Source organism: Gymnodraco acuticeps, unplaced genomic scaffold (assembly GCF_902827175.1).
Source record: "Gymnodraco acuticeps unplaced genomic scaffold, fGymAcu1.1, whole genome shotgun sequence".
NCBI lineage: Eukaryota > Metazoa > Chordata > Actinopteri > Perciformes > Bathydraconidae > Gymnodraco > Gymnodraco acuticeps.
This window is the reverse complement of record NW_022990938.1, coordinates 500,011-527,533: the sequence shown is the minus strand read 5'-3', so window position 1 is coordinate 527,533 and position 27,523 is coordinate 500,011. Positions and strand designations below refer to the sequence as shown.

Below are 27,523 nucleotides of genomic sequence, written 5' to 3'. Positions count from 1 at the left end.
TTTACGTTTACGCACCGTATGCGTTTTCAAAAAATGCTTCCGTTCACACGCATTCGATTCATTTAACGTGTCCGTTCACACGAGACCGCTGGAAACGCTGTAGTACATATGCCAGGCCTGTAAGTGGCGCTGCGGCCGCCACAAAATACACCAAAAGCAGCGAATAAGACCCCGGAGCATGGTTGCCCTTCTGTTTATGCCCCGCGGTGGATTTAGCAACATGTAGTTCATGTAGTTCTCCATGTCCACTTGTTGCTGGTTGTGGTAGAGGAGCTGACACTAACATCTGTAGCATGGTCAGTAGTAGTACAGGGTTGCCAACTTTGGGTACCTGGCTGGAGTGAGATTTTGATATCATGGGTTTAATTACACATATGCGCACTAAATGGCTGCTATCGTGTCAGTAGCAGGACCTTAGCATATTTATAGGATATATATACAATATATACAAATACACAATATTGGACACAGACTATAAAGGGCACAAAGTTTCATTCACTAATGAAAGTCAAACACATGTTTGTTTCCACTGTTTTATTGTGTGCCTGTCGCGATAAGCAATTAATTGACTTATCGTACGATAAATAAAAATGAACTCGATAAATTGCCATTTACATGAGGATGTGACTAGCAGTTTGAAAGGATGTACTTGAATTATTATTATATATTATCATTATGTCAGTGATCTAAAATGGTCATACAACGGTGCCGACAATATTATCGTTTATCGCAATAATATCCGGGAAAATGTATCCAACAAAATTAATGATCGTGAGAGGCCTATACTGTACATGAAACACACAGACACAAACAAATCTACAGACTTACTCCAAACTGCCAAATATATTAATTAACACTCTCACTCTCATACTCTTTGACTCTATTTTGGCCTAGTAGAACAATAAGCAGCAGACTTTTACTTTTTTATCATTTCTACTGGATCTCAGATCTGAGCATGCGCAATACGGGTCGGGGATTGGCCAACCAGCTCCCACTGCTCTGCTGTCTGTTAACGTTGTTAAGAGTGGTGGGGGCGGGGAGGGAGCGGATCGCCAGCTTGAGCAGCTGTCAACTCAACATTGTAAATAACCAACCAAAAACGATCGCCGGTTCATCTTGTTTTTGGCGTGAGAATAGTTTGGAGAGCGTGAGATTGAGAGTGAAAGCATGTGTCACACGCTAGATGCGTGAGAGTTGGCAACCCTGTAGTAGTAGCACTAGCAGTAGCTACTGACAGTAGCTGACAGTAGACCATGCTACAGCAGTGAGAAGCAGAGGTGGGGCTATGGCTTAATCTATCGGGAAATGATCGTATAGGGGCGTACACACGGAGCCGTTTGCCCCCCCCCCCCCCCCCAGAGCGTTCCATTTGCAGATTTATCCACCTTGGGACCCGTTATCGTTTGCGGGGTCCGTTTCGATCGTTTTGTTACGGCCTCGTGTAAACGAAAGGGCTATACGCAAGAGAAACTATGCGGAAACAACCCGTATCGTCCTCGTGTAAACGGGGTCTAACAGTCATTGTCTCTAATTACACTGAGAACAATGGCTTTTGACCATGTCACTGCCCGCTTTACAGCCTGATCTTATCCACATAAAACCAAATCATGTATCCATTCCACCTCTGTCAGATATAGAGAAACATCTTGGAGTTTCAGGATGTTAATACGATTTTGCTGACAGAAGATGCAGTAAATGTTTATCATTTTCTGACGTTCAAGTAATGCAGAACATTTCAGGTGTTTTACAAAAAAAGCAGAAGAAATATGCAATCATATTTTCATATTATCAATTAAGGGCCAGTGTGAGGCGCAACACAAACTCTTGATTATTAGCTATATCTATAGGACTACCATAAACTGATGGGGTCAGTCCATGTAACTGTCATTAACTTGTATTGACTACTACTACTATTACTAGCGCTGTCAACGTTAACACCTTAACGGCCGCTATACATCTGGGAAACCTTAATAAACACAAATTAATCACTTTACCAAGTTTAACCCAGAATTCCTCCCATCCTTTCATGGGGATTTCTACCTTGAATTGCATTGGTGTGGTGAAACGGAGTAAAAATGTATGTTAAGGACATTTCTAGGATACATTGTTGTATTATAACCCAGTTTGCGGTGTAGGAAACTATGGTGGCTGAGAAGTGCAATCCACAATTACAAAGTGTGAAACACTTTAACAACGCTTGAGACAAATGTACATGTTATAAAACAAATGTACATGTTATAAAACAAATTTACATTAGCAAAACACTTTTACCAAAGCAAATCTTAAAAGGATTTTGCTAATGTAATTTTGTCTTATAAAATGTCAATTTGTCTCAAGCTTTGTTAAAGTGTTTCACACTTTGTAATTGTCGATTGCACTTCTCAGCCACCATAGTAACACCCAATGTTTTTTTTTAAAGAAATACCTAAGCACACTGTCTTTAACATAATAGACTTATAGAGAGGACATATATCCTATAATTAATTTAGGCTTTGTCATCGTCCTGTCATCATCTACCTCTGCAAAGGTGTTATTCTAAGACATTCCCATTGGCTGTTAAAAAAACACTTCCTGACAGACAGCTGAATCATACTGACAACATAATGTGTTTATTGAGGATTGACCTGTGTAAATCCGTCCAGTTTTGTATGTGTTTCCGTGTAAAAGTAGGATTAAAACAGCAGCAAGAACAATCTCCTTAACTATAACATCTTTACTTTTGACTATCATAGCATTCAACCACCTGTATGTTTCAGAAAATGCCCCAGAGTGTAGTCAATCCTCTTCGTTACTAATCACCATTCTTCCCAGGGGTGTCATACCAAGTCTCATACCAACACCTCACAGTGTGTTTCCCGGAGGTCCCTCCATGTCTCTGGATGCTGTGAATAGCTATCTTGGTGGCCTTGAAACCCCCCGCTGCCCCACCTTGAGGGATTATGATATGTTTTATCCAGAAATGCCCTGTGTTTTTGTTCTGCGTGTCAATTATCGGGACAGTCTTACGGCCTGATCTCTGCCTTTTTGTAAGAACAATCAACATAAGAGGAGGTCAAGGGGTGAGCTGGAGTGGTGGCAGTGTGTGTTGTTAGGATGGAGTTATGACCAGTGTGAGACACTCGAGAACCGAACATGGAACATTTAAAGGGCCATTCTGTCTAATCCGATTAGTGTCTTAGATAACCCTGCAACGGCTAAAAGGGTCAGGGGGAAAATCTCTCCAAAAGACAGCATTTCATCACAATCACGTCATAAAAAAGATAGAAAATCTAGCTACTGTAATGGTTATTTTTTGAGAAAACGAGTGATATATTCATTGCCACCGAACTAAAATAAGATATCTAAGTGTTTATTCGGCCAGGCTCCATATTTAGACTGGATAATGACATAGCAACCTGTACATCTGCTAACTGAAGCAACAAGTGAGACTGTTGTCCCTTAATGGATAATTTTCTCAGGTCACACAGAAAACACAATTAAAGTCTGGGGCTCCATTTGATTAGCTAATTTAGTTCACAGTATGACGTGTGAATAAAGCTTCCAATTGAGAAAGCAGAGAGGGTCAAATCACAGGTTAAGTGCAGTCAGTCTGTAAAAGACGTCTCAAAAACTTGTAATTATAATAAGCAAATCAGTTTAACTTCTCACAATGTCTTGTGGCAATTATTGGACTGTAACAATACACAATAAAAATAATATTGCTTACGCTTTTTCACTTAGTATGTTAGTGAATTAGATTTGTATTCAAGATTTCCAATTTATTATCTAATTCATTTACGAGTTATAAAGTTAAATATACAAATATGAGGGCACTCCAAGGCCAAATGCCATTACTTAGGAACGGAAGTGAAACAGAATTAGTTGAGTTATGACAAATGGAGATGTTTCGTTGTGGCCAATGCTTCACCTTTCCACAAAGTCATTTGAAAAGCGAGCCAGTAGTTTTTCTGTAATCCTTCTAACAAACAAACCAAACTGAAATCAACTCTAACCACCTGTGTATCTGCATCCCTGAGTTCAAGAATGGTAAATATGCCATAGTCCTAAGCATTGCAAAAAAAACTATCCTCATGAATTGGAAATCACAAAAGCAATATCACAATTTGGAAAAACCTGCTTATGGAATACATTTCGATGGAAAAAGTATCCATTATTATTATAAATGTAATCCTCAATCCGATTTCAGGATACATGACTATGATATTGTTACTCATATCATTTTAATTATAATTTTGTCATTTATTACTCTCTTTGTGTCTAATCCCTCAAACGCGCACACACACACACACACACACACACACACACACTGTTTTTCTTTTCTTTTTTTGTCTCCATGTAAATTTTGTAATTTGTCTTTACTTGTAAATGTTCCTTATTGTCTTCTGTGTATATGTGACACTGTACGTGTATGCACTTACAGTGTCTTGTAACTCCTATATCACTAAATCAATAAAAAAATTACAATTAAAAAAAAAAAGAAAGAATTGTAAATATGCCTTCATGTTAAGTGACATGGACAACACATACAAATAATAATAATAATAATACATTACATTTATAAAGCGCTTTTCCTGGTGCTCAAAGCGCTTAAAATAAATAAATATAATATATACTATAAAGATGAACTTAACCTCACTGAACTAATTTACTGAATGCAACAAAACTGTTATTTCGTGCTGGTGATAGTCTGTGTGTTTTCCACTGACTTATTCAATGTTTCCATCACATTGTTCCATCTTCCTGAATCATTACACGGGACTTCTGTCCGTCTCTATCCCAAAACTCACTCATCCGTGACTGCAGTCCGGCGGGCAGACAGCAGTCCAGATGGGTGGTCCAAACCAATCCCATGCTCTGCTAGTGTCCCTGATTCTGTCTCGTGCATTCCTCTAATTCAGGGTGTCCAGACTACGGCCCGGGGGCCAATTGGGCCCGCGGTTACGGTGGCTGAGAAGTGCAATCGACAATTACAAAGTATGAAACACTTTAACAAAGCTTGAGACCAATGTACATGTTATATAACAAATGTACATGTTATAAAGCAAATGTACATGTTATATAACAAATTAACATTTTCTAAAACAAAATTACATTAGCAAAACACTTTTACCAAAGAAAAAACTATTTAACATTAACAAAAACAAATTATACATTTGGTTTTGCGTACCATGAGCGGGACAAATAAAAATGAAATGAAATGAAATGTATACATGGTATGGGTGGCCTAGCATTACTATACTTGTGGGGACCCTGAAGTGATGTATACATGGTATGTGTGTGTGTGCGTGTGCGTGTGCGTGTGCGTGCGCGTGCGTGCGCGTGCGTGCGCGTGCGTGCGTGTGCGTGTGCGTGCGTGCGTGCGTGTGTGTGTGTGTGTGTGTGTGTGTGTGTGTGTTCGGTGTGTTTGTGAATGTCGGACACCGGCATTTGTTTTCAAATGACCATGAACAGTATTTTACACACATCTGGCCAACTCCATAGGTAGATGTGTGTGTTCCCAAATGAAATAAATGTGTTTAATCTTAATCTCGATGTAGTGTTCAGTGCTGTCGGAGTGCAGGGGAACACTGCGGTCAACTCAGCCATCTCTCGCGTTTGCTTGGTCAAATCAGCAGCTCTTCATTTATAGAGTGCGCGATTAATCGCGTCTTTACGGTAATCGGCCGAGATGCGGCACTGACGATAGTACAAGAGTAAAATAATGCATGTTTTTGTGCTATATTTGCAATAAAAATATGTTTTACCATAAGTTCTTAATAAAACTGACACTGTTGGACTCAGTACTTGTTTGACTGCTACCAACAATAACATGAAGTACTTTTACTGTGTACTTTTTCAGTACAATCATTCATGTATTTTGCTGTATTTGTTGAGGGACAAAATGATTTGTTACCATAAGTTCTACATGAAATTGGTACTGTTGGACTCAGCAGGCCTACTACTTGGACTACTAGCACAAGTACAATCAAGTAGTTTTACTCTGTACTTTTTGAGTAATACTTGGTTAAACTCCTGTCCTGAGTACAATAATTCATAGTTCATATACAATACAGGAATTATTGTACTCAGGACGGGAGTTTGACCGAGTGTGCGTGTGCGTGCGTGTGTGTGGTTAAAACGAAGCAGCCTGCAGTCGCTCTTTAGTTGTCTAATGAAGGTAAACACAGTGTGTAAAAGGCACAGCTCCACTTCCTACTTGGCGAACCTGTACTCGTGTGCATGAGAAAGTATATCGTGATGAGCAAAACCATGTCACTTGGCCCAGGTGGTTTCCACAGAAAGGACAAAACATGTTTAACGACCATAAACACACTCGTACCGTCCATAGGTACCGGCGGTCTATCAGCCAAGACAAACTTAAGTTTGTGTCAATCACTTGCGCATCACTTCTCGTATGATGGGCATTCCCTTTCCGGTTTGATTCTCTAGTTTGTTAAAGTGTTTCGGAAAATGTTAAAGTTATTCGACACTTGTAAATTTGTTTTATAACATTTTATTTTGTTTTTATAAAATGTACATTTGTCTCTAGCTTTATTAAACTGTTTCACACTTTGTAATTGTCGATTGCCCTTCTCAGCCACCGTACGCGGACCATTTTGAATCGGCCCTCAGAAAATAAAAAAAGTATAATGAAATATGGCCCACAAATTAAACATCTGCTTTTGTACTTCTTAAATATATATGTTTAAATATATAACACAGTTTTCATGTGTTAATAAGCCCAATTTTCCAATAAATTCAGTCAATTAAAGTTGAAAACATTTTCTAACAAATCTTAGTTGATAAGAAAAAAGCCCAATATCACATTAACAGAACAACCTTGAAATATATCCTTCATATTTCCTCTCCTTATAAGAAATCTGAGCCTCCTGTTTTAAGGAATGAGCTGCCCAACACAATAAATGAAACCCTACGGAGAGCTGTGTGTTCTTTTCATCAATATCAACCATAATTGACCTAAATTTGATTGTTTTTTCTTACTTATGAGACAATATACCTCTAGTGATGTAAAAGTGCACACAAAAAGTGTTTCTGAAGTGAATTCCCTACCCCACCTTTAAGTACCTCAAAATGAGTACAGTACTTGAGTAAATCTACTTAGTTACTACCACCAATGCAGGTATGTTATGTGTGAGCAGCCCATAATCCACACTATACATAAAATAAATGTTAATTCTGTTTCCAATTTGTTTAGTTTTCCCTTAAAAAATAACAAAAATAACCTATAAAAATACTGTTAAAGTACCGGATCGATAAGCAGTACTTGTAATTGTTTCAATTAGGCCTCATTATTTCACAGTGGCCCAGGATCATCTGCCAATACAAGCACTTCTGTTCATGTTCAATCCATAATAAAATATAAAATTATAGTTAGATCTTTTTGGCTTGTTATTATTAGCAGAGAAAATGTAATGTTTGTACAACTATATACAATTAATTCTATTAATCTTGGTGGGAACCGGGTTGGGGGGGCTCGAAAATATCTCCAATTACCCAAGGGGGGCCTGACTGAAAAAGGTTGGGAACCGCTGACATGGACCAAGTAGTGCCATCAGGCCTCTTTGGAAATTGCATCATGTTATAAAAATAGTATAGTTTTTCACACAGGACAAACAGTGTCCCATGATAGGACATACTGTTAGTAGTTTAATTTATATTGCTTGGGAGATTGTAGTATTTCAATTTTTGCAGTCTAAATGTGAAAATAATTGCCCCCTCAATCACTTTTTGGTGATTTAAGGCACTACTTTTCCTTCACAGCAACATGTAAGTAGGCCTCTTTAAGCATCATGGAGCCAATTATGTTCCTTTTATTTGGAGAATACATATTAGAAAATCTTCCCCCGCCTCACCTCCACCTGCATCTACCTGACCTCTCCTCTCAGCTTTCGAAGAGGGGGCAGCATGTACCTTGGGGCCGGTACGGACTCACAAACACACACATCACACACCAGAGCAACTTTAGCACATGAAAGGCCTCCTACGGCAGGGAGAAAACATACTGCAACAATGCTTTGAAGTATATCACTCATCCATCTAATGTAGGGATGTTTTCTATTCCTCCTCCTCTGATAGTCTGATTCATATCTCCCTTCCAGGAATTCCCTCCCTAAAGGCTTGGAGACAACTCCAGCCGACCTGGAAGTCATTTGGCTGCTTTTCACAATAGCTCAAGCGCATCCCAAGCATCCAAAATTCAGTGTTACTTTTGCATCAAAGCAGGAAAATAGATAACGTCCCAAACGGAGTCTGCAATCTTCTTGCGATCTAGTAGAAATGCCCACATATGCAAGAGTGGATGATGAATACACAGAGAATGCATGCATTGAATGGCATAAAGTAATTGCTGGAGCTAGTTATGGCTCAGTGATCTGTCAGCCCATTGTGTGGAGTTTTTTTCCTGGACAATGGTGCGTCAATCCCCCGAGAAATTCCAAAGCAATGCCCCCTAAAACACACATTCATTCAAATATCTCCGTGTGGACAACAGCAATATAGTCACAATCAGGTTGGTGCGTATCAGCGGCAAATTTAAATTAATAATTCTCCTTTTGCAGACTATGTATAAGACGTACTAGTCTGTGTTTTCTGAATTGGGGTTTTCTATTTTGTTGTGTTTTAAAATGTTTTTAAATCATGTATGAGGGTTTTCAGTCTGTGGTGATAAGTATGGTTTTATTGTCTTGTGCTTTTACATTAGTTTCTTTTTGTCCCATCAATTTTGTCTAAATGTATTTATGCTGCTTTTTTATATTGATATACAGCACTTTGGTCAACTCTGTGGTTTTTTAATGTGCTATATAAATAAAGTTGGATTGGATTGGAAATGGTTACACTGAAAAAACGGAAACATTGAACATAATACACTTAATAAAAGTCAACGTTTCAGTCTTTTCAGTGTACAGACACACTGTTAACACACAATAGCAGCAATGGAGGCAACTAATACCAATACAATAAAAATAGCCTTTCTGAAGCTGTGATCTTTACTGTAATAGCCCTGTTCCATTAACCTTTATATGCTAAAGCCTCTAAACGGCTGTGATGAGTAGACAACAATGTGTCATTGATGTTGTTTACATGCAGGCAGGAGGAGGTTCACCAGAGGAGGCCCGCTGTGTTTACAACCTGGCTGTGTTTACAACCTGGCTGGGTTTACAACCTGGCTGTGTTTACAACCTGGCTGGGTTTACAACCTGGCTGGGTTTACAACCTGGCTGGGTTTCATCTCATGCATGTGATGAAGCTCCGCAATTAAACATGTGAAATTGTTTTCACCTGTCGGTTCACTAATGATATACCTGTGGTTATATATGGGTCATTAAGGCTGGTGTGGATGAGAAAAACTCACATTGATGGCGGATCTTTTCAACTCAATTAGTTGTGTACATTGTGATCACAGTTCTTTGTTTGGACACCATATAAAGCAACGTGATGTAAAGAGATTGGGAGGAGCAAAGGAAGAGTAACGCAGCGTCCACACGGCGGCGTGCGTTGAAGCTTGCCGGTGGGCGTGTCTGAAGCTCGACCAACAACCAATCACATGAATCTCCCGCCCCGGACACACAAGCACGTGGTTTGATTGGCTAGAGCGTGCACTGGCATATGATTTGATTGGCTGACGCTTCCGTCGAAGCTTCAAAAGTTGAACATTGCTCAACTTTTGAAGCGAGCAACACGAATAAAGCGAAGCAACCCACAATGCAGTTCGGCAAAGTGTGACGTCACCCCATTCAAAGTGAATGGGCAGAAGCGTTGAAGCTTCAATGCACGCCGCCGTGTGGACGGGCCGTAATGCACATTATAGAAGATACATTACTGATTACTGGAGACTAATGGTTATAATGGTGGAATAGGATAACTAACTTTTCCAAAGCTTGTATTTTAACACATTAATGTAAATATATAATAATATGTTAAATAAATACAAATGTGTTTTGTATATTATATCTTTATATCTTAGTCTCTGAAAAGGAAAAAGTCTCTGCGTTTTTTAACTTTTGTCTTTTTAACAAAATGAGTGCTTTGCTCGTTTAAATATGAAATAATCATGACATCAGATCTATGGATAGTAATTGTGTTACTCTGTCCAGCACTGTGATCCACACTGAAATACTGTGTCTTGGACATCTTTTTGATTGATGACCCTGCAATTTGCATGTCTCTCTCAATTTATCCTGATATGTTCTAAGCTTTTCCTCCTAACTTGTCCTAAGTTTTTGGTGTTAGTTTGGTTTGGTTGGATTGTGACCAAGTATGACTACCTTGTCAGTAAATGAAAAATTATGTAATGAAATAGTTTTATTATCCTTATTAAATCTAGATGTATTCTTCTGTGAATATTGTGTTAAGGAATAAGAGAGAAGGCACTGTTTAGTGCCTATAAGAAAACTGGAAGGTAAAAACTCTTATTTAGCTAATAAGAAAAGTAGCTGATTCAGAGACGTCTTTTTCGCAACATTGGTCAATGGGAAAAGTATTTTGGGGCCAAAATTATGCACAGACTGACAGAGAAGCCACTACAAACATTTTCTTCAACCTTAAGAACTCTTCCTGGGGGTTCGGGACAGCCGCACTAAGTTGATACATAACTGAAGTGCTTTTATTCTCATTTATACAGTGTTAGCATAACGTTGAGTTGTGGCTACCTACCTTCCATGTGTCTTGGTACCAAGGGATATGAGATCTGCTGTAGGCTCCACCGTAGGGTAGCTGAGAGCGGGAATATTGAGCGGTGCTGCTGGGCTGAGGCGGGCAGATCTGAGGCCAGCTGTGTGGATGTGGTTCAGACTCATAAAAACCATGCAGGTCATCTCTCTGACTCGGCACCCACTGGTTGTCTGAGCCCGATTGGAACATTTCTGATATCCGGAAATTGTATCTAAGCAACAAAAAAAAGGAAATAACATGACATTTTGTCAGTAAATGAACGATTATGTAATGAAATTGTTTTATTATCCTTATTAAATCTAGATTTTGTCTTCTTGAATATCGTGTTAAGGAATAGGAAACGATAGGGCAGAAAATGTATGAGGCTGTGTGTGTTGTTAGTGTATTAGTTTAAAAAAGTGTTTTACAAGAGAGACGTTCATTAGCGCTGATTACAATCCATCCCATGGTTTGTAAAAACGACACATTTCCTTTCAAAGAATACTGATATGCACATAAGTAAGTGGAGCCATTTATAGAAGATTCACCTCAAACTGAACATCCAATGTTGGTTGAAAAACGCCACAGAAATATGTTCGTTTTGACAGTAACAAATATAACGTATTGCTAATAGGATTTCAGTACAATTTTGACACGCTTTGCAGCCTGAAATCAAGTGTTTGATGTATTATAATGCATTAATCCACACCGTCCAACTTCCTCCAGTGAACCGAAATACGATGACTAACATTTCATAACGTTCTGCCGTGGAGCCTTACTGTCTGCTATTAGATTTGAGAACTTTATCTTGATATCTTAATGTCCCTTTCCGCTATTTCAGTGTTCTAGAAATTATCCATTTAACCTTTCTCTTGAATCTGTTTAGTCCACTGACGATAGTATTATACTGGCTTTTACTTATGAATTAATGACCCATCAATTGATTTAATTCTCTAAAATGTTAGTATTTCCATTATGGAGTGAATAGATGGAAAAAGCTGATTGTTCGTAACAACAAGCAGCATGTCCCTGATCAAAGCATCATGGAGGATGTGACGTACCCGGAATCAGTTGATATAATATATAATCAAAAGCAAATTAGATTGAAAAAGCATTGTTGCCAACCGTATTTTGATATGAATCTTTGATAAAGTAACCCATTCAGCTAAATATGGGTATTAGGTTTGTTCTTTTCCAACACAATCATGGGCAATGGAGGCTGAAGTCTGAGAAATAGAGGAATACAAATGGAAAATGTATTGTGCAAATATAACATTTTTATTGCGTGCATCACATGCAGTCTTTTCTTGGTACTTTTAATTAACTGGAGAAATTCAGACTTCCTTAACTATATTTTACCAGCCCAGGGAAAATGCCTTAAAATGTCCAGCATTGAGCATCACCGGTGCCATTATACAAATTAAAACATACCACTTAATTTCTTTTTTTTTGACAGCAGAAATAAAGGTAATGGGCCACAGCTGGGATCCACGAGAGAAACTTGGCCAGAAGTGGGGAGTCGCCATCAGCCGATGGTCCCCGGGGGGGGAGTCAAGGGCGGAAGTAAGAAAGTAAGTCAGTACTTCATATCTAAATTACAATATTTGAGTGCAAATTAGCTGTCACTGGCACTGGAGTACTAATGGAAAATACATAATAAAGGAGAGTCGAACATTTGCTACAATGCAGAACTGATTGAACACAAAGAGAATGTGTGTGATTATAATCTCAGAGTCTACATTCTCTTCTCTCTCCTTATGTGGGAGGTTAATTGGCAAGCCACGCGGCTGCCTGGCTGTCCAAGCACGGCACAAACTGTTTTTAATTGCCTTTATTCTGTCGCCAACATTGCAGAAACGTTTGCCACGGCACTTGCCAGGCAGTGTTATCGTGTGGATTTCTTGGGAGAACAGGTTTTTGTCCACCTAGCTGCATTCCTCCAAGAATGGCCATTTAGAACAAGTTGTTTGTTTGTGTGAGTCTTTGTCTGTGGTTTGTGAGCTTCTCTGTTAGCCCGTGAGCAAGGCATCTTTCTCACATAACAATTGACTGGCCACTATAGGCTTTTGTCACCCAGTTACTGCTGCTCCATTGCTAAGCCCATACAGCATTGTTTTATTAAATGTGTCAATTTAGGAGAATATCGTCTGATAGCCTAAAGTAAAATGACATTAATGCTGGATACATTTTTCTTGTAATTTTAATGCCAGTTTCCCAAATTCTGTGATTTTTTCTCATTTTCCAGAGAGCATCTTTTAGTACAGGACTTTAATAGGAGTAAAACCTACTCACTGAAATATGGTTTATTACTTTACTAATACACTGTAAAAAAAAGTTTCCCAAACTAAGTTTAAGAATAACTTTAAACAGTCATCAATCGTCATTTCAAGTGAAGAACCTACATAAGTATCTAGCTTAATCCAGCAGTCTGGTATGAAGAGTTTAATGTAGATCTCACATTCAACCAGTGTTAATTATCTCACATCATACACGTGGTTTGTGCGTGAAAGTGTTACAATAGAGGAATGCTAATCGACTGTTGGCAGCCCTGGTAGAGGCAGCTGCTTTACAATTGTCCTTTGGCAACCATTCTTTGGGACTTTGGAAAAGTTTGCCTTGTCGTAGGTTATATTAATTAACTTAGTCCGTTAATCTAAAGTCAAGGAGTCAAGCTTAAAATGCTCTTCTTAGGACACAATTAGCTATTCTAGATTAGGATAACCAGGAAGCAGAGTAACATGTATCACATTAGCTTAACTCAGCTAATGTGGCTAACTTGATTGTCTTTTCAACGCTATAAACACTGTAACTGTGGTGCTGTTTACACGAGAACGCAAACGGTTGTATCCGCTACTTTTCTCTTTCGTATAGCCCGTTCGTTCACACAAGCCCGCAAACGATAACGGGTCCCAAGGGGGATAAATCTGCAAACGGAACGCTCTGGGGGGCCAAACGGCTCAGTGTGTGTATGCCCTATACCAGTGTTTCTCAAACCTTTTCATACCAAGGACCACTTAACCAATAAAAAAACACTCGCGGACCACCTAACTCCACAAATATCCAAAAACACATCGTTTTTTACAAATCGCCTGAAAATTGTACAAACAAGTGGCAACATGTGTGATGAAGGTGTTTATCTGGGCTATATCATGCAATCGAAAGTGAAACTTCAGCTCGTTCCATTGCGGAGATATTCCCGCGAGAGTACGAAAAACTTAAATAAATGTATTTATTTCAAATGTGAAATGTTACCAATATACTCACGGACCACTAGGGGGCGCTCACGGACCACCAGTGGTCCGCGGACCACACTTTGAGAAGCACTGCCCTATACGATCAGTTCCTGGTAACGATGAAGCCATAGCCCCACCTCTCCCCACCTCTGCTGCTCACTGCTGTAGCATGGTCAGTAGCTACTGCTAGTGCTACTGACCATGCTACAGATGTTAGTGCAACATCTACAGCTCCTCTACCACAACCATCAGCAACAAGTGGACATGGAGAATTACATGCTCGGGTACAGCGCCACTTACAGGCCCGGCATATGTACTCCAGCGCTTTTGATTGGTCTCGTGTGAACGGAAGACTTTTTTGATATCGTATTCGGTTCGTTTGCGTTTCGTTTGCGTGTGGTCTGTGATGTCCTGAACTCATGATGCCAACTCCTAACCATTCAACCCAGTCTCATGGCATTTCGTGTTCACAACACGATTTTTAATCTATTGATTCGTGTTCACCAACACGATTTCCCCCTTTTTTTTCGTGTGGCACAGCACGATTTTAAAAGCAATGTATTTCTACTGGTAATGACGCTCATGGAAGCACGGCATTCGTTTGTGTCGATGCCCTTAAAGGCAATGTGAGCGTCCATTCTCATTGGATAACGGAGAATTGTACACCCGGAAGTAAGTATTCCCCTTACTGTCGATTAATTTTACAGTGATATCTGCACTACTCATCGACTAAAAAACACCAGATTATCCTTGTTAATTACACAACATTGATTGGTTTAAATTGTGTGCAATGCTTTTGTATTTTTCCCCTTCGATTCGGAGAAACAAATATTTTTTCGGAGTAAAGGATGGCAGAAGACACTACACTACCCAGAATCCCCAGCTATCGTTTGGACTACACCATGTGCTCTGTTTGACAAACCCCGTTTTTTTTCACCATTCATTCCAATGGCTGGCGTCTATGTCACGTGATCTTCAAATTTCTCCCTGCAGAAAAAATAAACATGGCTGAACTTCGTTTTATTCTCGGTGGAAAATGTCTATTTAAAGTTAGTTTGGCCATTAAAATGCGTTTTGATGTCATTTGATGCGAGAAATATGAGTTGTTATTTCAGATTATGTGTGCAGTGGATGTACATGATCTTTAGTTTGCTAGTTATTACGAAGATTACTTCAGGAAATTGCGTCCATAGAACGTTTTCATTGTTACCAAGGTGGTTGCTAGGGACGCTGCTATCGATATTATTTCTGTTATGTTGTGTAACTGTTTAATGGTGTTATCTTTATTGCTACCACCTTCCCCGTCAATGTATAGTGTTGGTCCACAGCGCAAACATATTAGTTTAACAAAATCCGCATCTAAAGATAGCCTACGTTATTTTCCCCTGTGCAATTCCAGTCTCACATCTCACAGCACATCGTCATTAACAAATACCGGAAACAGACCGAAAACATTTTTAAAAATAAAATAATACTTTATTCCGAGTGTGCTTGCTTTTCTCTTTGAAAGTCATCACATAACGGCATTGTAATACACGGTTCGGCTGCATTAAATATTACATATCTGCCGTAGTTCTGTATTTATAGAGCCCTGATGAGAAGACTTCTAGACAAACATGAGGAACTGAAAACGTGATGTGGATCATAAATATATCAGCCATTAAACAACATCTTACATTTCTTTTCACACAATACATCTCCTTGCAGTATCAACACTAATTCGGCTGACTTTTATATTTGATCCAATTGATAGATAGGCTGTATTTACACCATAAAGGTGCACAGCTGATATAAAGGGACACCTAGTGGTTAAAGCACGTTATTGAATTTCATTATTTGTATTATTAGATATTAATAGGATCCCTATAAAGTATATTCATTACTCGTTATTCTCTACTAATAGTTAATTAAAGACTGTATATAAGGACTATTTTGCACATCCCTTTCAAGATTTCAACATTTTCTAAGGTTTATTGACATATCATATAGGCCCACACAACTATGGTGTAGTTATGCATTGAATGAAAAACTTGGGTCGCAGGTTCCTCAATAATGCATTACAAGACATCTATCAATATTTGTGCATACCTCCAGCAATGTTAACTATGTTGAAGCACTTATTTTAACTGATATTATACATAATGTATTATACTCTTATAAGATGTATGTAGATATTTCATCTCCGGCCTTGTCAGGTATTGAACAATCAATAAATAAAGAACACAGAATTGTTAAATATAAAACACAGAATATGTGTGATTATACTAAATGATTTACAAATAAACACCACTGCATATTTACAACTGTTACACATGCTGATGTAACGCAAATGTTCCAACTTGGGATCAATAAAGTATATCTTATCTTAAGCTGATCGATGGCTACTGCCATATTTGCAAAATTTGCCTCTGAACCTTGACAAGTGCATGTTTCAGGCTTATCAATTAATGTAATGTAATGTAATGTTATCAATTAACAACAGGGGTCACAAACATAAGACCAGCTGTTAAATAAAGCTCTTCTGACCTTAGCTGGGATGTGTGTATATATATATTAATGCTGCCCATTATGGGCACAAGCAATTTTCACCCATTTATTAATTATATGTTTTACATTTGAGTGTTTCCTATCCCCTAAACCTCCAGGGATGTACACAGTTTAATACTGGCAACTTCTTATTATGGGAAATACGAAAACGTCTTTTAAAACTACAACTCCCAGTAGAGACGTGCCATAGATAGAGAACATGTTGCGAAACATAATAGCCAGCATGTGTAGTTCTGGAGACGGGGTGGGGAAGGGGGGGACGCGGTGGACCCGTTTAAATCCAGTTTTGGACAGTCTGCCGTGGTTCCATCCCATTTCAAGTGCTGTTCGAGGCTCGGCGTAACCCTCGGAGCACACTCTCCAATCACAGAGCTTGAGGACTATCACGGGGTTTGTCAAACAGAGCACATGGTAGTCCAAACGATAGCTGGGGATTCTGGGTAGTGTAGTGTCTTCTGCTATCCTTTACTCCAAAAAAATATTTGTTTCTCCGAATCGAAGGGGAAAAATACAAAAGCATTGCACACAATTTAAACCAATCAATGTTGTGTAATTAACAAGGATAATCTGGTGTTTTTTAGTCGATGAGTAGTGCAGATATCACTGTAAAATCAATCGACAGTAAGGGGAATACTTACTTCCGGGTGTACAATTCTCCGTTATCCAATGAGAATGGACGCTCACATTGCCTTTAAGGGCAGCCGACACAAACGAATGCCGTGCTTCCATGAGCGTGATTACCAGTAGAAATACATTGCTTTTAAAATTGTGCTGTGCAACATGAAAAAAAAGGGGGAAATCGTGTTGGTGAACACGAATCAATAGATTAAAAATCGTGTTGGTGAACACGAAATGCCATGAGACTGGGTTGAACCATTACCTAGTTGTTCTACAAGTGTTACCCCTATAAGAGTTTGTTGTTGCTTTTAATCCAACTGAGAACTGAGAGTAACATTAAAAGCCTCCTGCTGCTCTGTGGAAAAAGGCTTGGAGGCGCTGCGTTGTTCCTGCTGGTTTACCTCCCGCTGCAGGCCTGCTTCAAAGTCTCTGATGCCACTTGTATCCGTCATCATTGAGAAAACTCTATCTAGAATATACAAAACAACACACAGGTTTTGGGCCACTGTTTGTCTTTCTATCTGTTGGGTTCAGTATGTCAATGATTATTCATCAATTTAATCTAAATCAGCAATGTAGAAGATTAATAACTTTCTCATATAATGAAATGGAGTTATAGGTGCGGTCCACACTGAATAACTGAGTTCCCATCTTCCACTTCAGGTTATTATCGCACCTTGTTAGGCTATCTGTGGCAGCGCTAACAGCTAGCTAACTTTCCAGAGTGAATAACCAACTTATGTGTGTGAATGACTCCTGCAATATTTAGAAATATGTCGATAATGCCACCAATGGTTGTCCAGGGGCTTTCTGGTTCAGCTAGCTATCCAGATGCTCCTGCTAACAATATACTACCAGCTTTAGCAAAACTAGCTAGCAGCAGCTAACTCACTTCAGGTCGCATAACCGCTAACATTGGGAACAAGCAGTAATTTACATTAAAACAACAGTTATGATTTCATGAAGCCATGTCCTTAGCAAATGTTAAAAGATTATCTGGACTGGTAAAGTGTTTATTAGAATGTGTTGATCCGTGGGACATCTGTCTGTCTCGTGCAAGTGATTCAAGCTACAGGAAACAAAACATCTGATCATGTAGCTATGGTATGATCTTCAGAAAAAGCAGTAGGATATTGTTGTCAATATATAGATGTAACTTACTCACTTGACTAAAGATTGGCAGAAAAATATCCCTATCTTATTAATACTATCTTATTAATACTATCTTATTAATCGATTAATCAACACATTTTCTTCCAAAAAACGATAACCTACCAATTACATATAGCAAAAGCTTTATTTGCTTTAATATGTTTAATATGTAATATGTTTCGAACTTGTCTGGCAATATGTTCATTAGCGACACGTTGTAGTTCACATGAATATTTTATTTGCGTTGGATTTTTGAAGGAATCATGGTGGTGCCTATTAATGGTGCTATTAGGGGAAAACGTCCACTTTGGGTTGAGTGTTTTATTTTAACATTTCACCTGGTATTACTTTCTAACAAGTCCAACACTATTTGAAGGAAGTTCCTTGAAGTATGTCTGTTGCACTCAAATCCTCACCCACCCACATGGAGGCAGGAAGTTTGGAGTATCATTGCTGAGGATTTTCTGAGTGTCTGTGTCACAGATGAGAAAACACACACACCCACACACACATGGACGTCTGCCTCATTAAAACCTCTCCCATAGATATACTACTTTGTACAGCTCTCCACTCATCATCACCTCCAATCCGCTCAACCCTTTGCCTCTTTGAGCTTCACTATTTATTTTCATCAAGGCCTCTCTCTCTCTTCTCTCTCTCTCTCTCTCTCTCTCTCTCTCTCTCTCTCTCTCTCTCTCTCTCTCTCTCTCTCTCTCTCTCTCTCTCTCTGTCTGTCTCGCACTTCCTCTCATCCACAGTGGGCTTTGTTGCTGGGCTGTCATGTATTGAAGCACCTATTTATTTGCTTTTTTCACCGCTAATTCTCTCTTATTGTCCCTCCCGGCTCCCCATTGCGCCGGGAACAAGGCCGCCGCGAGAGTTTTGTTCTCTTTGCTCAAGACATGAGTCAGCGAGCCAAGATAATGATGAAGAGCTCAGACACACAGGAAATCCAGCCTCTATCAATGATCACACTGGTAAAGTCTTTTTAACATGCACCCCTCACAAAAGGTTTTTACTGAGTGTATTTTTATTTGATTTCATGATTCAAATCACTTAAATACTTGCTATGCAAACTATGTCTGTGAAAAAAGTTATTTAATATTCCATCTAGTTTTGCAAATTGTTTAAGTATGATAAAACCGTTTCCAGGTATCACAGATGCAGGTATGTTGAACTTTCATCACCATATGGGATAACATTGACTATAGTGTGTATTCAGACACTTCACATTCAAGTTTACTTCTATACTGTCACCTCTGGGCAACTGTAACCGCATTACACTTGCTATTTTGAGAATTAACGGGATTAAAACCGATGCTAACATTACCTCTCTTTCCATCTAGGCGTGTTGTAATGATATTACGGCATCTAATCTCATATTGGGTTATGTTTGAGGCCAAAACTGAATTTTGATCAGGAAGGCCAACTGCTTGTGAGACACTGGAAATAAGACGGACACGCAAAGTGTGGGAAGAAGCACTACACGAGCATGTGACTACAGGGAATTTAAAACACAGAATAACAATAAACAGATGAATGAATGGCTTTAACATGACAATATTGACAGATATTCTCTGAGCTATCAATACAAATTTCCATTTTCAACAATTGTATTACAATACAAATACGGAGATGCCCCACCTCTACTGTAAGATACAAGTCTGCATGATCTTGCCTTCAAAAATTGCTAGCATGACCAAAAGCATACTCTCAGTCCCATTGCATTATGGGCAACCAGTCTGTGGAAGAAACAAAGGCAGCATGTGCACGTGCATTGCCAAATACTATTCCATATATGTGCCTACTTCACAGGTCAATCAGATCTATTTTGTGACTTCAAAGAGTGGTCTCAGGAAGGGGCTGTAGACCGTGGATGAACATTCACTTTCGCTTTTCATCCATCAGGGGTGTGCGCCACCGCTGAGAGGAGGTTACCGCTGTCTCACTTTGAAGTCAGGCTCAGAGCAGACATGTTTACGTTCTTCCAGCACATTACTCCCTGCAGCCCACCTCCACTTCTTCTTCTTGTTCTTCTACACATCTCTCCATCACACTGAACGTCAAGTTAGCCTCACCTAAAATACTACTACGACTAATAATAGCTGTCGTGGGTGACACTGATTTATTTATTTTTGTTATTTACATTTTATTGTATTTATACATTTTTTATTCATTTTTTATTTATTTAATTTTTGCATGATTATTGTATTGTTTTACAGAAAAGCTAAACAAATGTACAGACAGGGCCTGAATAAATACAATGCACATCGAAGCTGTCATTTCCACGTTGACCACAAGATGGTGCTGTAGGCATCCTTTCAACATCTTTTTTTTAAATAAGAAAAATAACATTGTTCATACTTGTATTTCCCTCTTGAAACTGCAACTAGCGCCCTTTCAAACCATGGAAAAATCCTCAAACATTTGAGTAGGCGTGTGGCGTAAACTGTGCGATGTGACATTACTGTCAGTCATGACTCAGACTAGAGTCACTTCTTGCAAAACTCCTGGAGTGCCCTGTGCATAAATGTCAAAGTTTGAGTAAACACTTCCATTCTGTTGCACACTACTCTGAGTTTGCACCCCATCCTCTGAACAAACACCACATCTCTGCACACATCTGTAATCTGTGCACACCACACAGCTACACACTGACACAAGTTCTTTCAATTGGGCTCGTCTTTGATATACAAAAAAGGCACAGAAGTCTTTGCTAAACCTTTAAACACCTTATCCTTAAATGTATCTGATCTACTTTATCTAATATTTCCAGGATTAATTGTGACAGATGTTCTTTTAGAAGAAATTCTACTAAATCAACTCGGTTGTGACTCATCGTGCCTTTACACACGTCCACCGTGTTTGTCTCATGGTTTATTCCCTCCACACGTTTTCTCTCTGTGCCTAACCACAACTCTGAAGACAACATTCCCGTGATGCAAGATTAGAGAAGTGCACAGGGTTTGTTCTTTACATTTTGTAAATAATATCAGGTGACGAGGGGAAAAAAGAGGAAGTAACCCCATGAGGAACTTTAAAGATTGTTCCCGCTGTGTCATTCTGACGACACAAAGGATGCAGAGACTTTAACAAAGGCGTTTTATGAAATAATATAAGTAAAGGCAGGAACAAATGTATCAATTAAATACTGAATTTAAGTATAATTTCTGCATTATTTAAACTTTATTTGAATTTTTCTATGTTCTGCTTCTTTATTATTCCACTGTAATACATTTCAAAGACAAATATTAAACTGTTTCTCCATTAACCCTTAGATGCACGAGTGACTGGACCCCACTCTTCCATAAGTGGGTCAAAAAAGACCTGTATTAGAATAATATGTGTTTTTATGCCATTTTTGTCATTTTGGTTAACAAAAAATCACTTGTATAATATTTAGTATTATTATTATTCACATTAGAAATATTTTATATTTAATTTTTGGTGGAGGGATTATATCTCTTCGCTGGCCTGGGAGCGCCTTGGGATCCCCCAGTCAGAGCTGGTTGATGTCGCCAGGGAAAAGAAAGTTTGGGGCTCTCTGCTGGAACTGCTACCCCCGCGACCCGACCACGGATAAGCGGGAGAAGATGGATGGATGGATGGACTATTTATAATAAAATAATTACATTTTGAAAAAAAACGTTTTGAACATATCGATGCAAAGATCTCCGCTATTCTGTGTCCCTCACAATATTCCAGTCCCTTTTCAAAACTCATCTCTTCTCCTCTTGTCTACTCATAGCCCACCCCCCATCAATCCATGCTGGTTGATCAAGTTTGATAGTCCTATAACCCCCACCCTAACCTTCCCTTATATTGTAAAGCGATTTTGAGTCCTTGAAAAGCCCTATAAAAATATAATGTATTATTATTATACTGACAGGTATCAGATCTGGCGGTGTAAAATAATCTTCCTTAAAGGTGTCACTTGTGATGTAGTCTGTGTGGTCCACAGTGAATGTATTCCTGACAGCCACAGGTGATAAGAATCAAAGGTTCCCATAGGATCCCATAGGAAATGCATGCGGGTCATTTTTGACCCACTTATGGAAGCTTGGGGTAGAAATACAAAAACTACAGTTTCTTAAAATGTAAATGTAAAATGTGAATGGCATGATATCCAAAACATGTTTTTTGAGGAATAGCTGGAATATGAAATGATAAAAAAAATTAATTACAAAGATACTTCAAGAAAACCAACTCACCGGGTCAAAAAAGACCCACTTATGCATCTAAGGGTTACATTATTTGATACCTTAAGTTACTATACAGATTGAGATTAATAATACAAAATATAAACAACAAATAAATAATTTATACCGGATAAAAATAAGACTTTAGGGGTAAAATAAAAGCTATATAATAACAAACTTATACATCCAAAATTATATATTGTTTATGAATATATGCATGCATACACTATATCAACTACTTTCTGTTTATTTTTGAATGTTTGTAAGTGTTATATCACATGGCATTGCTTTTTAAAACTATACTTGATGTTTGAAAATAATTAAAAACGTATAAAAGACATATCTTCATTTTGTTATAACTTTAGTCAGGGGACAGGTTTGAATAATAAACATTTACTGCTAACTCCAAATACACATCTGCTAGTTTGTATCCCATAATATGGGTTTGCATAAAACAAGTACATTGATTTAAAGATAACTGTTCAAACCACTCTGTCTTACTATAACACCTATAAGTCAATTATTATATATATTTTTGTATTTGCCACAAATGACTCACTATTCATTATAACACTATCAGATTGTATACATTCTTTAATTTGATGTAACAGTAAATATATAAGGATTTAAGAGAAATTCATTACATTTCCTGTTAAACAGTAATGTTGCTCGTGGAAAAATAATGTCAACACGTTTTCCCCCTATCACTTACACATCAAGTCATGTTACATTACATTTAAAATTGCAGGATAATATGATTTGCATTTCATAAAGAATGTAATTGAAAATGAATTACCTTTTGATTTGAAGAGCGATCTGAGTGTCTAAATCAGTCCAACTTGAAATGAGCTAAAATAACTTGCTTGTGTTTCTATCTCCTGATGTTTAATCATTCCTGGAAGCATGGACCAGGAAAGGCCCCAGATTTTAACCAAATTGTGTTTCCTCTTTTCTTGCACCCGGGAGCGGGGTGCAAAGGGAAGCTTTACCGTGGACTAACATATGAGACAGAAATAATCACAGAATGTGGCAAGTCATCGTGTTACATAACCACAGTTGCTCATATGAGTAAAAGAAAACAAAAAATAAGCTACAAGAAAAGGCTTACGATGCTATATCACTCTGTTCTGAAAACTCATCTCTTTCGACTCCACTTCGAGCGATAATTAATAATAATAATAATTCCTTACATTTATTATAGCGCTTTTTCAATGACTCAAAGCGCTTTACATATATATTTACATTACACATATATCATACATGCAATGGTCAGATACTGTGGACAATACCCACAGGAGCAAGTTCAGGTGAAGTGTCTTGCCCAAGGACACACCGGCTTTACAGACGCAGCAGCGGCGGGTTTCACCCCTTGATCATTGCACAGTGCACTGCGCCACACCGTCCATCTTCACGCCTCGAGGTCATCGAGGCGCTTTTACAAGTACACATTGGTATTATACATGTACTGTGGACAATACCCACAGGAGCAAATCCGGGTGAAGTGTCTTGCCCAAGGACACAACGGCCTGACGCAGTGGCGGCAGGAGCGGGTTTCGAACTGGAGTTCCCCCTTGATCTGATGATCGGATGCACAGACCACTGCGCCACCCGTCCCCAATAGATAGAATTACTAACAAAGAATGACTAACAAAGCACTTATATACTAACAAAGGACTGGCTTATCTAAAGCCAGTTGAGTAGCACTTGAAATGTTTGGCTCTATGAAACCTGATGTACTTATATGATTCTGTTTTCTTCAAGTTTGTATCTTCCTGGTCGAATGCACTTATTGTAAGTCGCTTTGAATAAAAGTGTCAGCTAAATACAATGTAATGTAATGTTCTTGTGACTGCTGGAAATTCTCAACTAAATGACGGTACTTACCTGGTAAAAAAAAATCTTAAGCGTGCACACTGATATTGTTGTCAAGGTCGAATCTAAAGATAAAGGCTTGACTTTGAAGTGACGACTGAATGCTGTTAATTTGATATTCTTGAGACAGTTTGTGCATAACTGATCAGCGCTGCTCGACTCGTAAGAACCAAACACACAAGTGTTTTTGGTCAGCTTTATCAAACGGTGACATTTCAAAAGGGAAAGGGCTTCGATATTGCTTCACGGTCACACTGTAATCTGCATAATGACGGCGGTGAACAACCCATCAGGGACCATTTGAGAGAAAAAGCCTCCAAATTCCCCTTCAGATGCATGTTGATTGTGTTTATTCATGGCAGTTAGGTTGACGAGGGAGCAATATGGAGGAGGTTGGATGGACACTTGTTACGCGTTACCGTTAAAATAGCAGACATCTCTTGACGGAGAACAAACAGCAGAGGCAGACTGAAATCAAGGCGCCTGTGAAAGCTCTCAGGAATGCAAATTCAAAAGCACTTCATTACTTGGTTTTTCCCTGCAATCTTGTGTCTGAGAGACTGAACTAAGTGGTTAATCAAGACCAAAAACCAGAGCTTGTCTGAGGGGCCAGAGAGGACACACCTCTGCTCACTGACAAGGCCACGGCTGCCTGTCCACAATACGTCTAGAAGGGCATGTGAAAATACACTGTGTGAGGATCCATGCCAGACCAGAAGATCATTTCTCGTAGTATTCTGAAATCATTTCTCGACAATACAAAGTGTTATAGTATGCATTAACAAGAACAGGAATTAAAGGATGCTTGTGAGCGTGTTTGCGTTCAAAAAAGGCAAAAGAAGAAGACTTTGTGCTAAATAAAACAAGTTTAATGTCCATAATAACAACTCAAGAATTCAACGAAAAGAATACCCTTCACATTATGCGTAGCCCTTATAAATCAAGAAAAGATATATGGCTTTTTTGTCTACCTGTCTTTCTCTCGTTGTCTGACAAGTTACTTTCAGTTTACCCTGTTTGTAGTTTAGAAAAAATACTTTATTAGATTTTCTGATATGGTTAAAAGTAAATTCATTCTTATTTGCCATGAGCAAGATACAAGTGTCTAACCATGCTAATAGCTAAATGCTAACATCTTTTTTTTACATTTTAGTTAACATTTTCTCACTACAAGGGCACTCTTCCAGGACATTTAAGACAAATCCCGCGTATGCAAATCTGACATTACAAGCGCTAGCCAATCAAACCGCGTGTATGTTGGGAGAGCCAGACCGCAGTTATTTCCCATATGTCAAAAAATGGAGGAGAAAATGATCGTGGCGGTACTATATGACCAGTCCCTCTTTACATACAGGGATACAAACCGGAGGAGCCAGGCATGGGGGGAGGTGGCAGAGACAGTGGGTGAAACTGGTAGGTGTTCGCCTGTTTGGGGAGTTTATATCCAGTGTACTTCGTTTGAATGGACAGCTAGCAAGCATAGACAGTATATTTAGCCAGCATGGATGTAGCATGAATGCTTTGCTTTGTATGTCCGGGGCGGGACATTCATGTGATTGGTTGTTGGTCGCGTTGTTCGTAAAAAATCCCGAAGCTTCAGACACGCCCACCGCCAAGCGGTAACGCACGCCGCCGTGTGTAGGGGCCGTAACGGTACGTCCACACTGCAGCTTTAAACAAATCTTCAACCGCTTCCAACGCTTCTCTGCCCATTGACTTTGAATGGGGATGACGTCACTTTGCCTCGCTTGTCGCCGAACTGCATTGTGGGGGAGCGAAGTGAAGATTTCCAGGATTTTCAGGATTCAAAAGTTGAGCAATGTTCTACTTTTGAAGCTGAGCTGGAAGCGTCAGCCAATCAAATCCCGTTTATGCAAATCTGACAGTAGAAGCGCTAGCCAATCAAACCGCGTGTAAGCAGGGAGAGCCAGACCGCAGTTTATTTCCTCATATTCCAAACGAGAAATTACGGAAGCAAATCACCCGGTTCTTTACGACCAGAACTATTAACGAGATACAAACCGGAGGAATCAGGCATGGAGGGAGGTGGCAGAGACAGTGGGTGAAACTGGTAGGTTTTCGCCTGTTTGGGGAGTTTATATATATATATATTGCTCGCATAAAATCCCCGGGATTTTTTGCTTTGTATGTCGGGGGCGGGAGATTCATGTGATTGGTTGTTGGTCGCGTTGCTCGCAAAAAATCCCCAAGCTTTCAGACATGCCCAGCTCCAAGATTTTCAAGATTTTTGAAAAGCTGCTGTGTGGACGGACAGCGGCGTGCGTTGAATCTTCCAACGCTTCTGCCCATTCACTTTGAATGGGGTGACGTCACTTTTAGCCGAACTGCATTTTGGGAAGCAACGTGGAGCGTTGCTGGCGTTGCTCGCTTCAAAAGTTGAGCAATGTTCAACTTTTGACGCCTCGATGGAGGCGTCAGCCAATCGAATCATATGCCAGTACAAGCTCTAGCCAATCAAACCGCGTGCTTGTGTGTCTGGGGCGGGAGATTCATGTGATTGGTTGTTGGTCGAGTGTCAGACACGCCCGCCGGCAAGCGTCAACGCACGCCGCTGTGTGGACGGGCCGTTAGAATATAATATAAGATACACATCTTCCGGCGCAGACTGAAAACTCATCTCTTTCGACTCCACTTCGAGCGATAGAATTACTAACAAAGAACTGCTAACAAAGCACTTATATACTAACAAAGGACTGGCTTATCTAAAGCTAGTTGAGTAGCACTTGAAATGTTTGGCTCTATGAAACCTGATGTACTTATATGATTCTGTTTTCTTCAAGGTTGTGTCTTCCTGGTCGAATGTACTTATTGTAAGTCACTTTGGATAAAAGCGTCAGCTAAATGCAATGTAATGTAATATAACATTCGGCATAATTGTATGCAGCTGTCATTTCTATATGCAGGGTAGTGCAAAAAGTACAGTTGGGAAAAAGTCATCCAAAGTGTTGAAAGCATTAAGGGAATCAGCAGAAACTCACAACCTGCTGGAGATAGTATAGAGGCTCTTTCACACATACATTCCTTAACATTAGCAGAATAAATTGCCTGTACTATTCCTGTAGAGGCAGCAGCTTCTTTGGGTAACATAACCAAGGCCTCTAACACGATTTTAGCGCTATGCGACCGTTCACACACCAACACCAACCGCACTAAAGTCCTCTGCTGTTGGACATTACATGTGTTTTATGTCGCACAGTGCTGGTGTTGTGCATGCTGTAAGGCCAGTAGGGG

The 27,523-nt window shown here is 39.2% G+C and overlaps 2 protein-coding genes across 2 annotated transcripts in view; one reads left to right on the top strand and one right to left on the bottom strand.

Moving 5' to 3' along the window:
* tfec (transcription factor EC) overlaps positions 1 to 10,860 on the bottom strand; it is a 42,402-nt gene extending 31,542 nt beyond the window's left edge. Inside the window, exon 1 of the mRNA XM_034234268.1 lies at positions 10,654 to 10,860. Coding sequence (XP_034090159.1) covers positions 10,654 to 10,860 — 207 coding nt within the window. The remainder of the gene's footprint in view (positions 1 to 10,653) is intronic.
* mdfic (MyoD family inhibitor domain containing) overlaps positions 1 to 27,523 on the top strand; it is a 259,828-nt gene that overhangs the window by 229,178 nt on the left and 3,127 nt on the right. The window contains exon 8 of the transcript XR_004570813.1: positions 12,107 to 12,221. The gene's annotated coding sequence lies outside the window, so the exon portion shown is untranslated. The remainder of the gene's footprint in view (positions 1 to 12,106; positions 12,222 to 27,523) is intronic.